At 34.7% G+C, this 15,744-nt stretch overlaps 1 protein-coding gene across 1 annotated transcript; it reads left to right on the top strand.

Annotated features, from left to right (window-relative positions):
• Positions 1–2,899: 2,899 nt before the first annotated feature.
• LOC133189408 (beta-hexosaminidase-like) lies at positions 2,900–15,636 on the top strand. The gene is made up of 12 exons (XM_061324782.1): positions 2,900–2,980; positions 4,101–4,293; positions 4,521–4,603; positions 4,973–5,534; positions 6,991–7,148; positions 7,591–8,045; positions 8,541–9,166; positions 9,414–9,498; positions 10,314–10,545; positions 10,906–11,158; positions 11,692–11,838; positions 12,724–15,636. Exons 2-12 carry the CDS (start codon positions 4,175–4,177, stop codon positions 12,767–12,769), a joined length of 2,766 nt encoding a protein of 921 aa, XP_061180766.1. The 5' UTR covers positions 2,900–2,980; positions 4,101–4,174; the 3' UTR covers positions 12,770–15,636.
• Positions 15,637–15,744: the final 108 nt, after the last annotated feature.

Genomic DNA, 15,744 nt, shown 5'->3' with positions numbered 1-15,744 from the left:
CTGGTACAACGCCTACAAATCCACCAGAGATTGGCTGCTACCACTCTTACGTAGAATGGATTCGCAATACCATGGAAATTACATATGGTATTGTTCATGAAAACTTGCAATCAAGTTTTAAGAGACAGAAACGATACCATGATGTTCGGCTGAAGCCACGAGAGTTTGCAAAAGACGATCTGGTATGGAGATGGTACCCACCAAAAACAAACCAAAAATTAGGATCAGGTTGGACAGGACCCTACAGGGTTGTTCGAAAATTCTCAGATATAACCTACGAGATAAGACATGAAACAACAGGAAAAACGAATGTGGTCCATGTCGATCACCTTAAGCAATTACATGGCGACGGAATTTCAGAGAATCAATATGATTCTGACAATGACCAAGACGAGTCTTGTCTATGTAATCAAAGTTCAGACTCTGAATGTGATATTATGAGCGATCAGGAGGAAAGTGAGCCTTTGGCTTACAAATCGCCAGATCTCGATGCGGTTCCATCTAGACGTGCTGATACTTTCTCCCGGAAAGGAAGGCGCATAAAAACCCATTTCTCGATATTCTCCTTAAAATAAATAAATAAATAAATAAATAAATATATTTCATGGGGGTGGTGTGTATGTTATTTGTTTGTTTTAATGAAGTATAAACCTATGGAAAACCCAAGTTTAATGTCTGTTGAGGACATGTAGTAGATGGTGTAAATTCCTAAGGTTGGAATTGGGTAGATTTGTTTTGTGTACACCATGGGTTTTTAGCTTTCGGTGTCTTATCTACCAGGTGTTCTTATTTCCCATGAGAGAATAGTGATTCTCCGAGTGATGGGATGTGTCCTTGTTATGTCATAGAAATGACAGTTGTCATTGTTATATAATTTGGGTGGGGATAGGTTATACAGTTTATTTTCCTTTCCAACTCTAATGCTGTTGTAATGTAAGGCTTAGTAGTAAATATAGAATATTCATAAAGCTCTTTAATGATAAACAAATTCTATTTTAGGCAACAGATTTTCTGGAATTATTTGCTGACATGAATGAGGTTAATGCTGTCCTCGGACAGTGCCAGACAGAGTACATCGAGATCTTGTACGATGCTTCGGAAATGGTCTGCCCTGTCCTAGGATGTAAAGGGACAAAGTTTCCCTCAAAGTCTAAATTTTCAAGGCACTGGGAAGAGCGACATAAACTGTCAACCACCAAGTACCTATGTTCGGTAAATAGCTGCCTTGCAGAATGTAGAAGGAGGTCAGATATGAGGACCCACATACGAAGAGTCCATGAGAGTGACATGGAAAGGGTAGAGTTCATCCTCACTAAATGTGAGGTCGTTCAACGGGAAAACAAAGGTTATTTAGACCCTGGACTTTACATTTTTAAGGGAGGCTGTGTGAACGAAGCTACAAACCCAGGAGTGACCCAGGTACACCAAGAGGAGGATTCCAATGCAGATGATGTAATTACCACGTTGGATTCAGTGAGTAATACAACTACTCAGACTGAACCTAGAGCGGCAGGAAGTGCTCCAAAGGAAGGAGATGGTATGGAAGAAGCCAGTAGCAAGAAGAGGAAGCTGACTCTTCAGGAGTACAGGGAACGAGAAGCCCCAAGACAACAGAGCACAGGGACCCAGACAACATGGCTGAACCTACCTACCCTCTGTCTACCAAACCTCCCTCAGGCGGGTGACTCCGAAGAGTTGCAGTCGTGCTTGATGTGGTTGTGCAACAGTATGGATGTCATTGGGAGAGCGAGAGCGTTAGTGAAGAAGAGGATCGAGGATGGTGACCGAACCGAACTAGATCGAGAGAGAGACATGAGACGACAATTGGAAAAAAAGAACCGTGAGCTAGAGTGTGAGGTGAAGAGACTTCAAGCCATGGACAAGCTTTTTGAAGAGTGAATACGACGTACTGTGATGGACTGTGTAAATGTGAAAGTTGTGACATTGTTGATTTATTGTTAAAAAAAAGTGTTGATATAAATATACATGTTATTAATTGAATGTCTGTTATCTTAAAAATTTCGATATTATAATTTGATAATAATTGAGTGTATGTTACCTTAAATTATTATGTAGATTTATTGTGCGTACATGTGATTATATATGGACTAATGTGTATTTTCATACACATTAGGTCTTAAGGAAGGGGGAGTGTGATGGTTTTATGTGTATTTAATTGTGTATATATTTATTTATCTATATGTGCTATATTTCATTCATATTTTCCCCTATTTGTCTTTACTTATTGTATTGAGTTATTCCCCTTTGTTATAACCCGTCCAGGTTAGGCGCGCCCGGGTCTATAGTACCCGGCCGGGATTTATTATTGATATAATATATGTGCATTTGTTTAATCAAGAGCAGTCGACATTATAATTAATTATCGAATAGACGTATTTCGGGATCGGGGCTAAATTCCTATCCACAATAATGGTAATTATCACGTTCTTGGATCTTATGTGATATTGTTTCATATCTTTTACGTTTGTTTTACATGATTGTTATCTCAACAGAATATAGAACTAATTCTTTAAACACTGAAATTCTTGTTATTCTTTTATCCTTCCGAACTCGGATCATGTACGGGACTAACCCCTAGACAGTCCCGTTACAAGTGTATTAATTTAAAGTAGACAAAACCCTATGCATACGAAGCGGGGGGGGGGGGGAACCAGCATCTTAATAAATATTTACATATTAAATCTATAGCAAAAGACTAGGAAATAGTGGAAACCCCTTCCACGTTCTACGGGCCTGTTATGAAACTAAATTAAAAATTCTAAAACGGCGCCTTTTGATCATTTTGGATCCGCACCGAAACTTGAGTTAACTGGTTCTCGGAAAGAGAGAAGTAACCAGTTTATTTGTTGTCATAGTCCATTGCCTTGCAGGATTGCTTGCGTCGGCTTTTGATAAAGAAAAGCATCAACGGAAATGTGACATGCCATAAAGATACTCTCTTCATCCGAAGCATTAAATGGTAACCCTAAAACGAAACGAAATTTGTTCTAGTTTACATCCTTTAGCTTTTATCAGTTGAATTGTGACATAAGGTTGTTCGAATTTCCTCTATAAATGAGCATGGTACTGAAGTACAGGATATAAAGCGTCGGCAACATAGGGGCCTATACATGCTATAGGTCTACAAATGCTAAGAGCCAATGCTAGTAAAGTATACATTAAGAGAAATATTGGGCAACTCTCCGAAAAAAGATGCGAAATGAAACTAAGAATTAATAAAAAAAAAAATCGAAGTAGAATTATCAGTGAATGTTATAAGATTAATTAGATGGAATGTTCTATCGTTGAAATGATATTGTCCTACGGACCGCCTATCCCGAGACACAGTAAGATTATTCTACCTAAAGATTAATCTATTTGTCTTTAGTCTGATTGCTGGTTATTGATTATATGTGTATATTTTAAAACCTTCTTGGTGGCGTTTTTTAAATGTTGAGTAGAAGTAGTCATTTAATGCATATTAAGCATGATGAGTTATTATAGAGGCACTATTGTGTACATGTACTACATTGTACATATACAATTATGGACTCTTTCGATGGTGAATATGGTTTGTTATTCGCCAGAAAAATACTAATATTACATTGATATTTTTCTGGTGAATAACAAACCATATTCACCATTGAGAGAGTTCATAATTGTTTTATTATATAGTCAGGATTTGAATGAATAAGACATTAAAAGGCAGCATGACGATTCCATTTAACTTATTAAAGAAATTTAGTCCTAGAAAAAATTTAAAAAATGTCTGGATTACGACTAATAACTTCCGTGTTTTCCTTTCGCTGTGTGTAAAACATCGAAATGTTTGGGAAATAATATTGCCAAAGACTTACCTAACAATTTTCCTGCTAATATAATTATGCAGCTGGCTCAGGCCGTTGCAACCAATTTGTTTACAACATTGTTTGACATAATGATAGTAAGGTCACAATGCCGCTGCATGCTCAGTGACCCTCCTGTGAATATGACTTCAAATCCAGTGAATATGTAGTGTTGTGAACTGTTTGCGTTTGTATGGATGATATAGGGACTATTTATAGACTATGTAATAAACATGTATATTGATTGTTTTTCAGGGATAAGATTTACATTTTTCAAAATGTGACAAGAGGAACTAAGAAGAACCTGACCTCAGTATATAAGATAATCCATGCCCACCCTTAAGAGATACATAATGTGCTTTACTCTTCGATTGAATCGGCACAAAAAACTTGTTCTTTTTGCAATTGTTGCTTTGACTGTCATATTAATCCATCGATACATGCAAAGGTAAGGTTTTTTATTTTTTTTGTTTTGTGTGTGTTTTGGGTAGGGGGGTTCTGGAGGGGGGGGGGGACAAATATGAAAAAAATGTGGAAATGAATACTACCTTTTCCCTCGGTAATGGGAATCAAATGAGTCAGGGGGGTTAGGCTATCTTGTACAACTCAGAAAAAAGTTTGCTGAAGTTTCAAAAAATGAAAATTATAATGATGACCAAATTGTCTTTTTTTCAGTGACCATTACTTGATCGAGGAATTTTCTTTCTCGTTACCACCGTCCCAGAAATCAGGTCCCCACAACGAAGTACATAATCAAGGTATATCTATCATTCCTGCATGCTGCTGTGAAAGGCTAGATGCATCTATAAAAAATTATCAAAATCCACCCTTTTTATCTTAATTTTTTGGTATTGAAACAGACATTACATGTGTCTATGGATTCACAGGTGTGTGAAAGTCGGTCAATATATCAGGTCTCAATAGCTCAGTGGTTAGAGCACTGGCACTGTGCACCCGAGTCCAGTTGAGACTTGATTTTTCACCACCTGTGACAAATGCATATACACTATCTCTTCTGGTGATTCCTTGAAAAAAAGTACATTTACAATATTCAGAATTTTGTATTTTTGCAGTACTTGCTATTAGTAATATTAATTAATAATTATTTCTATTTCCATTTTTTGTAGGTCATGCTAGAATCACACAAAAAATGAAGCATGTATCAGAGGAAGAATCGCAACGCTATGTCGATTACATGGCGGAAAACTTCATCATAAACTTCACAGTTATCAGAAACACAGCATCGTACGCATTAAAGAAAATTTCTCTCCATAATGTAGGTCAACTAAAAATACCCTACTTTGTGTGGAGTATATACTTTTATGACATAACCTTCGTAGGGAATAGCAGGTTTCCTTATCCCATGGGTCTGAGGTTAGATAATGCCGAACTTCTGATTTTCCATGAGGGTGGGAATCTTTATCGTCTACAACCAACGAATAAATTTCCACCAACTATCCATCCAGATGACAGAATTGAGGTTGAATACGACGCGTATGGACCTCATGTTTCTCGTTATTTTTCTTTTCCAAACTGGTTTGTCTCATGCCCCACATGTGCCCCTAGAATTTTGAAATGCACACAAGGTGAAAGTTTGGATTTTGTCGAAAAGTTGTCTAAAGTGCCGCAGTTGAAACGATTTGAGAATGACCTACATAAACCTTTTACAGTAAACGACAGATTTAAAAGGTATGTATTAATATAAAACTTAAAAATTTCAGAATCTTATCGATACTTTTAGTATTCGTGTATATACTGTTAATCACTTTTTATTCGCAAGAACTTTATTTTCGCATAATTATGCATCTGTCTGCTTACAAAAATATAATTCTCATACATTTGTATTATAAAGGATTATATAGGCAAATTTTGTCTCTCTGGTAAACACAAAACAGTTATGTGGTGATTATAAGGTAAAACGAAAATATAGTGATCTACTGTAACAGTATATGAAGACATAAGTTTCTAACTATATTTCCACATACATGTGATATGTACCGGCGGTATGCAAAATGTACAGTTTTTCGAGCCCATTCATCGTGTACCGGCGGGACACCAAAATTCACGGAATATGAAAATTTGTACAGTATTTTGAATTTCTCGCTAAATGCCGCCATTTTCCTCTCATTCTCGCTCTCGAGACACTGGTCTGACTGGAAAATGTCACCTGTGTTTGACACTTGACCTTCTGATAATTGTGTAGTGTACACAAACCATCGCGTGTGAAGGTGTGAACTGCCAATTGGGTTAATTATCTTGCTATAAATCCGTATCAAGATACTTTTTTAAACATGTTAAAGGGGTACTTAATTATAACTGATAATGTTTCGTAACTTGATTGAAAAAAATTAAGGCAACTTCTTAAGTTGATATACATGAATCTGACCTAGATCTCCGTAGGTTTAAAATATACGATGTTTAATTATTACCATGATTACGCTGAAATAAAGGATATAGTTTAAAGTTTTTATGTGCTGAAATTTATGTAAGATTGTATTTGCTGCTGTTATTTAGCATTTGCTGATGTATATATCAGTAATATGAACAAGATGAAAACTGGAGACAATGACTCTCACGTTAATACTATATAAAGCTGGCAACAAACTATCATCTAAACTAGCTTAATTTATAGTCAATTCATAAGAACATTGTGATTATAGAACACAATATATGAAATTTTAAAGCATTCAAATCTCCATTATAACTTTTAAAATAAGACATTTGCAACAATATATATTTGTTGGTTTAGAAATAAAGTGCCTTATCAGAAGAATTTAAGCGATATTTTATACCGTTTTTTGAACCGATTTTTGATAGGCAGTGTACAGTTTTTTCACCCAAATTCCAGTATTTTTATGGCTCCTGTACAGTTTTATGGTCTTTGACTTATCACATGTATGTTTCCATGTATTGACACTGAATGCTTTTTTTCAGGCACTGAACTTCATTAGAACATTGCAATGTGACTTTTGAAAATAAAATAAATCGAAGGTGATAAAAAGTGGCTTAGTGTACATGTACATGTGTTTACTTTTGGTGAAAGAAAAATCATGGCTGCACAGGTTTTAGCACTCAGGACCAAGCAGAGATATTTTTTACTACACATTCCCTTCTCTCAGAAATCAAAAAGTCATATCTTTTTCAGGAATTCAGCCACAGGTAACCTACGTAAACTTCCCATGAATTCCGTCATCCCCACCCCCCTCAAGGTTGAGGGGGGCGATGGGGATTCACTTCTTGTAACTACCGGTGACTGGGTTATCAATGCTCAAGATTTTAAAGAGGAGGCCAAACTGCTTGCTGGTAATTATTTCAAATTTTTCTTAAAAACGAAAAGATTCTAACATTTTAGATTATTGCAAACCTCTAGAAAAGTTAGCTTAATTACAACAAAAAATTACAATTCTAAAAATTATATTAGTTTAATTACAAAAGTTTTATCACTTTTTTTTCAAAAACTCTCTTAATTTTAGAGGGGCACAGGCTAGATGCCTGCCTCCCCTCCAAATTTGCTACTGAGTAGATAGAATTCTCTTCACTACTTAAAATATAACACATACATGTATAATTATAAATTCTATATCTCAGACATTTCAGGATAGAAAACTGTGAAATATCATAAAGGATACACATTTCAAGCTATATTTCAGACGTATAATTGTTTACACTGTTTATTCCCTTATTAATAATTACATATTTGGTATTTGTCACATGGATGTTCATCTTAACTCATTTTATTGTTTAGAATCCCTCCAGTTAGACATGAAGAAAACAGAAGCAGTCTCAACTGTCATAACTTTCAGCCGCACTAAAATCAACTTACCTACGGACTCAAAACTTTCTCTATCAGAAGCCTACGAGATTTTGATTGACCCGGATTCAGACACAATCCAGATAAAGGCAAATTCGGAACCCGGAGCATTTTACGCTGTACAAACACTTTTCTCACTCATGGAGAAAGAGCAGGACAAGAAAACCAGGTCGGTGGGGTATCGCTTTCCTAAAATTAAGATCACAGATGCCCCTCGCTTCGAGTACCGAGGACTGATGTTGGATGTAAGTCGTAATTTTGTCACCAAGAAAGACATCTTGAAGCTGCTAGATTTGATGGCGATGTATAAAATTAACAAGTTCCATTTCCACCTGACCGATGATGATGGTTGGAGGTTTGAAGTCCCCCAGTTTCCAGAGTTAACAAAGGTAGGATTGATTGATTGTGTAATGTTTTATGTCCCGTTCAAGAATTTTTCACTTATATAGAGACATTATGAAAAGTATAAAAAAAATAGGCCAGAAATAAGTCTTACCTGTAATAATTTTACTTTCAAAAAGCTTACATTAGACATTCACTTTGCAAAATTTCATTCCTTTAATTAATTACAGAGTTAAATACTGTGGAAAATCATGTTTGTGGGAGATCAATGATCATGGGTCAATCTTATACCAAAATTTACATCCTGATCGATGTACAATTTCTTTGTCAACATCATTGCAAAAAAATAAGGTACCCACAAAATTACATACTTGCGAACCGGTAAGTTGTTTGTTGCCCATAAACATTGACCCCCCATGAATTAAAATGATGTCACAGTATGGCTTTCAAATTACAAAAATTTAAAAGTCTTGCTGTATATTAGTAAAAGGTGGCTACATAATCTGTGTTACAATCTATATATGGAGTGAATTTATTTCTAGTTTGCTGCTAATCGCTGTCATGACCCGTCCCGCAAAGTCTGCCTCCCACCATCATTAGGATCTGGTCCATATACTAACACATCCGGATCTGGTTACTACTCCGTCCAAGATTACAAAGAGATTTTAAGGTATGCCAAATCCAGGCACATCCAGGTCATTCCAGAGGTAGATGTCCCGGGTCACGCCGGGTCAGCAGTCAAGGCCATGGAACTCCGATACAAGAAAACAAAAGATGCTAAGTATCGTCTCACAGATCCAGATGACCTATCCAAATACAGATCTGCCCAAGCCCATACAGACAATGCAGTAAATCCTTGTATCGATTCCACCTATGAATTCTTCAAGGTCATTCTACTTAACCTTCATGACATGCACAAGGACATTCAACCTTTGACCTATTACATGTTGGGTGGGGATGAGGTCGCCAAAGGAGCCTGGGAGAGATCTCCGGTGTGTGAGAAATTCAAAAGGGATAAGGGACTGATGGGTTACCATGATTTGAAGAAGTATTTTTTCAAGAGGCTAGTGAATGAGCTGAAACTTAAGGGCTTGAATGTTGGATTATGGGAAGATGCCGTCCTAAATGATAATCAGGAACCTCATCCAGTGGAAGAGAGCAAAAAGGGGTGAGTTACAAATACAGTACATGTACATTTACAGTATATATTACTGCATGTCTGTTCTGTGTAGAGTGTTTAACATTTTCCTGCCTTCGTGTGCTCCATATACATGTACATTTATTGTGTTTTCTTGTTTGGCAGAAAAAAAATAACCATCCACTAAATGAAACTGAAAGAAATTATTACCTGGTACTCAATTTTACTTGAAGCGATGTATGCTTTTTATTTTTTTTTAATTTTTTTTTCTTTACAGAAAACTCTATACATACAGCTGGACCAACATCTGGGAATGGAAAAAAGGTTCCTTGGCTTATAAACTCGCCAATGCTGGTTACAAGGTTAATACAAGCTTTATATATGCATTATGAATACCCATCATTTAAATTCATCTAAATCCTGATGAATCCATATACAGTAAAACTTGTCTAATCCAGACACCAATGGTTTCAAAAAAATTGGCCGGATTAGACCACATTCTGGATAAGACAACATTTTAAACTATTTAAATAAATTTACTGAAATGGACTTGCATGTACATTGTATTAGGCAAGATTTTGGAATATGCAACATCCAGATTAGACAAGTTTTACTGTATATATAGTTACATTTGGTTAACAGCTTTGCATCACAGTCTAATTAATTGAAATCAGGTGTTCTGATATATATACTGCTGCTTACTAATCACTGAGAGGTAATTTCTGAATGACCAAAGAATTTGAATATTTAAATGCAAGGCCATGACCTTTATGATCTTTGATCAATGGAATTTTTTTCAATTCATGTTTCCTAAAACTGTAAGGAGAAGTTACAAATCTTTATAAGCTGGTATAGAAAATCAGAAAAGCTAGTTTTCAGATTGGTTGCATCCTATAGAGAATGGCCATATACCGGTAAAGAGTTGACAGTGATCATACATGTAACTATATTATATATTCAAAGATTTCATGTGACAGTCATAAACTAAAAACAAGTGGTAAAGAAATGGGCAAATACATGTGTGTACTATTCTGATTTTAAATTGCAGGCCAATTCTTGGCTACAAAATACTACAGAAATAAATAGAATAGGCACAAAAACCTGTGGCTTGTTACTTTTGATTTTATACACATTGTTAACTCTCATCACTTTAACATGATCTTATTTGTTTTAACAGGTGGTGATGTCCCCTGCTACATACTTTTACTTAGATCACCCCTATGAACCTGACCCTGAGGAGAGGGGTCTGTACTGGGCCACGAGGTACATAGACACTCAGACCGTCTTCAGTTATCAGCCAGACGATTTGTACCGGAACAGAGGGACTCAGCATAACGGGGCCCCAATGACAGATGATATTTTGTGCTCAGGGGGCTGTCCCCCCTTAAAAGAACCTCAGAATATTAAAGGTATGAAATTGTACAAAGCCGTAGTAACTCACTCCCCCCCCCCCCCCCCAAAAAAAAATATTGAGCAGTGTAAATTGTTGTTAATTAAATTCTGAGTAAACTCAAAACCAGCCTTATCTCTCTTTTCCTGCAACTAAAATATAAGTGTAATAGGTCAAGCAGAGCAAAATTAACATAGGGCCAAGTATACAGTGCCCCTTAGCAACCTGACAAAATCTTCTGCACTCGGATCACCTCAGCCGATTCCATCCTCAGAATCTGCCAAGGTTTACCAAATGAGTCTTCTGGATGAATATGGCTGTGCACTGAAGAATTACTTTCGAAGAGTCTGAACATGACAACTTTGTTTTTTTTTTTTAGGAATCCAGGCTGACTTGTGGACGGAGACTATCAGAAATGTTGACCAGATGGAATATATGTTGTTCCCACGATTACTAGCCCTGGCAGAGCGAGCTTGGCACAAAGCACCCTGGGAAAACATCAAAGACCTGACCAGACGGAATCTGAAGCAGCAGACAGACTGGGAGGTGTTCGCCAACAAAGTGGGTCACAAAGAGCTGAGGCGATTGGAGGAGAAGAGGGTCAAGTATCGCTTAGATCTTCCTGGGGGAAGGTAATAAAAGTTTGAGGTCATTTATTTTACCAAAGTCAGAAAAGCAGAGTGCAGTTAAAGCAGATTTAAAAAATGATGCTTGCTTGTAGAAAAGTTATCTAGCAGGTTTAAATTTACAATGACATTTTTTGTTATTGGTGTGTGGTATATTAGGGAGTACGGGAAGTACATAGGTTTAAATGCAAAGATGATTGGTGATTCACAAAACGAATTTCAAATACATGAATTTAGCATCTTTTTGACAGCCATGTTATCATAAAGGAGAAATAAAAATGTACTAGAATTATCTTAATTCTAAATGCCATAAATCTTTGTGTCAGAAAAGACAGGGTATTGGATTGCACAGTGTAAGGAACATGTATGAAAAATAATGGGAATGAATATAAAGTAAAAGTCAGAATTCACAGCAAAACAGATTGCACAGGTGTCAGATTAGACAGGTTTTCCTGTGTATATATTATCTTGAAATAAGAAAATTTTGATAAAAATTTCCATTTTTATGCTTAATTACATGTTCCTGATACCATTTTCAGATTCAGTAACTCAATTTTGGAAGTAAACACAATTTTCCCAGGAACTCCTACTGAATACAGCTTGGATGGGGGAAAAACATGGAAAAAGTATGACCCAGAAATTTCAACTAAACTCCAACACAAAGGCAGCATCTTGTTGAGATCTTCGTAAGTGTTTTAAGATCACCTAAGTTTTTGATCACATTTTGTCCAGTGTCCATCTGTCTGTAAACTTTTGACATTTTCAGCTTCTTCTCAAAAGCCACTCAGAAAATCTTCTCAAAAGCCAATTTTAACTAAACTTGCCACAAAGCATCTTTGTTTGAAGGGGATTCAAATTTGTTCAAATGAAGTGCTGCACCTTATTTCAAGGGAAGATTATTAAGAATTAGTGAGAATTTAATGGCATCTTTTAAAAATCCACTGGGCCTAAAAAGATGAAACTTATATGATTAGATAGCCCCATGTTGATCATACCGACATTGTGTTGATACCACTCAGATTAAATCATAGCTTCCCTAGGGCTAGATTTTGGTTTACAATGTTGAGTCAAAGAATTTATGAAAGAAATATTAGGAAAAATAAGAAAAAAATTAATTTGCTGATGAAGAACAGGAAAGCCAGAGTGAGCATTATGGCCCATCTGCTCTTGTCCTATTTACTTGTACATGTAGTACCGTCTTCCTCTTTAGAAGAGCTTTGGCTAATTTCTATCGGATTACCACAAAGCATCCTTGAGAACATAGTGTAATATATCAGAGTTTCATTTGCAACTCCATTTGTCAGAGAATGAAATGCCATTCAAGTTATTTGGGTTGCCTGCAAATTCACTGGAAATCATTTAACTAAAAGTTTTCATGAACTCTCTTAGATACAATCTTTCTGTCATGGGGATCTAACATTGCAAGGTGTGGATCCAGGGGGAGTGGACTTGGCCACCATTGGGGAGGGGGGGGGGGCAGTTCTAATGAATTAAATGTATTTGATTTTAAGCAGTTTAGAAATCATTTTATCTAGCAGCTTTTTAGATAGCAATATTTCATGCTTTTGTAGATCATTTGATGGGAAAAGGAAAAGCAGAGTTGTGTCAGTGGATTGAAAATGAAAATGATGTCTTTTCGTCTTCTGTTTATGTAAATTTGATTAATTATGTTTAATGGTGTTTGATGTTATAATAATGTTATGTTCATCTCATCTTGTAGTATTTATTGCCAAAAAAAATGTTTCTTTTTAAAAATGAACCTATGATATAACAGGGTATACCCTAGCTGTAATTTCTATCTATGTTACTTTGCTCTCCAAGGGTATATGAATATAGCTATTTTGTTTTGGATTCTGTTCTTTTGATCCAAGTTACATGCATTAGCCATTGAGGAATGAAGATGGTTTCATAATACCATGTGTATCTATTTGTATATGGTAATTGTTAATTTTATTTTCTATAATTATATGATGAGATTGGCCAACACTTTAATGATGTAAAAAAAAAAATCTCAGTAATATTTTCCTACACTATTCCTATTTACAGGCCTGTGTTTTTTAAGATGCAATGCATTTATAAAGTGCCATAACCAAGGATTTGTAGAACTTGCCAAATATCCATGCTCTGTATTCATAAACATTTATGTGGGATAATAATATGTATCAGATGTTATTGTAAATTAATTAATAATAATTATTGATTAGCTGCTGTACATGTAATGTACTTATTTATTTGGTAGTGGTACACATGTAAAATTTAATGGAATTCTTTCTTAGTTTGAGGAAGAAGGAGAGAATGTTATGTACAGTAAAACACATGTACAGTTATAGCGAAGTACGAAGGATGTGCAATTTAGATTTCTTAACGTACATGTAATTCATTTTATTCATTAAGATTAGAAAGTGTTTTGAAAACATGGGGATTAAAAATCACTTTTCTGTAAACATGAATTCATTATAAGTTTGTTTGCTAGAATTGTATTTTACTGTATTTCCTTATTAGACCTACATAGATACAAAATTAACCCATATATATTTTTTTCAGTTATTTATAACTCAGTAATTCCTAGTTTTCTTTTTGATCTATGAATGAGTTGCACATACATGTGTAATCTGCTTGGTTATAAAAAATTAACCTTTTGTCTTCCCACCTTTACACATAACAGTATTTTTATTTTTCATAGATTTTTTTTCTTTTTTTTCCCACAGAATTATTAAATAATTTGAAAAAAATAAAAAAGGTGGGGGATTGAGATTTTTTTTTTCACATTTAGGAAAAGAAGAATTCAATTCTTGACTTTCATATGTACTTTGATATACTGTATATTTTGTGTGAAATAAATTGACATTCCAATTATTTTAATATGTAGATCTACATTTGTACATGCATATATTGATTGACAACACTTGCAGAGATTTTTTTCTCTATATGAATTCTAATCTTTCATTACAATGTGTTTGTGTTATTTAAACTTCTGTGTGTGTGTGTGTTTGTTATTTGAATTTACTAAATATTTCATCACTGTTTTGGAGATGTACTGTGTACATATTGTATTCACCAAAGAAACACTTAATTTCCAAAAAAAAAAAAAAAGAAAAAAGCAAATTGATTTTCTGATTTTTATGTGTTTCATGATGGAAAACCTGATTTTCGATTGTCTGAAATTGTTGTAAATAATATAATTTCCTTAAATTAAATATGGCAATTCACTTTAAAATATCCATGGTATTTGAGAAATCGGAATTTGAAAAAATCAAAGTTCAACTGTACATAATTATACAGCTTTTTATCTAAGGTGTCATTTTTTGTATCATATTAATGGTTCCCATATGTAGAATTCTAAGGTTAACTTCAAATTCACTGAATGTTTTTCCTGTATATAATATTGGAAATGTAGTATAGAAATATAATTATACTCACTGCCTTACTACCTATGTAATCGTCCATGTAAAAAAAAATATTGTATTTCGATCATATCAAAATGTTTCATGCTCATAATCTGGTACTTAAAATGTATCCTCACTGAAAACCCCTCCATTTTTACCTTATGGTCCAGTAATGAAACTACATTGTAAGCACTTAAGAAAATGATGGAAAATCAAGATGTTATTAACAGCCCCTTATCAAATATGACTGTAAATTACTAGTATGTCAAAAGGGTATCATATCCCCCAATCCTTCAGAATTAATGGGGAAGAGGTATTATGATGGGGTAATGACCTAAGCTTAAAAATAATATTAATAGGTGAAAATTTTGTTTTTACGTAAAAAAAGAAAATATTTTATAATTTTTTTTATTTTTTTAAATAAACCTACATATATGCTGAATCCTGCTTATCTAGATTCACCAAAAGGTTTTGTCATGGTATTGATGCTAACGCGTTCTCAGTTGCCTTGAAAAATATCTTTTACAATCTGCAGTCAAACCTCTTTATCTCGAACTCGATGTGGGTTAGAGAAAGGTTTGTGATACCCAAAGATTCGAGATATTGAGGTTAAAATACATGTATATATTACAATCGGATGAGATTTGCAATTCACTGACTTAACCATGGTATTCGCGATATCGATGTTCGAGATACCGAAGTTCAACTGTATTTCTATATAATTCCTGGAAAGGCCAGCATGCATTAAAGTGCTTGAACTCTAATGCAGTGCATTTCTGATGATAAAATTTGCCATTTCAATACCTGTTATATATATAATATTCTAATCTGAGTTGGACAGGAAAGTGCAGCTGCAGTTAATTATTAAATTTAACTGAACTGATCTAATGTCTGTATAAATTGTATTGGTTTTCTTGTGCATGTTTTTTTTTAACATTTTGTAAAAAAAAAAATAGAATTAAAATGTTTTTGTCAAAGATTTTTTTTTTGAAAGCTAGATAAGCTTGTACATGTAGTGTTAGACTATTTTGTTTTATTTGACATATAATGTATCTGTGGTTTATTACATTAAAGAGGAATAAAGGTTTTGAAAAAAAAGGTTTGTTTGAATATCAGTTTTTAAATCGGCTGTTGTCTTTTGAACTTCCCTGTAGCTGAAAATTCAAGTCAGTTTTCCCTCGTTTATCTTTTATATGTTTCTCTCAA

This window comes from Saccostrea echinata, unplaced genomic scaffold (assembly GCF_033153115.1).
Source record: "Saccostrea echinata isolate AGI-Se365-2 ecotype Australia unplaced genomic scaffold, CSIRO_AGI_Sech_v1 ptg000018l, whole genome shotgun sequence".
In the NCBI taxonomy this organism is placed as follows: domain Eukaryota; kingdom Metazoa; phylum Mollusca; class Bivalvia; order Ostreida; family Ostreidae; genus Saccostrea; species Saccostrea echinata.
This window is presented reverse-complemented; position numbering and strand designations above follow the sequence as displayed.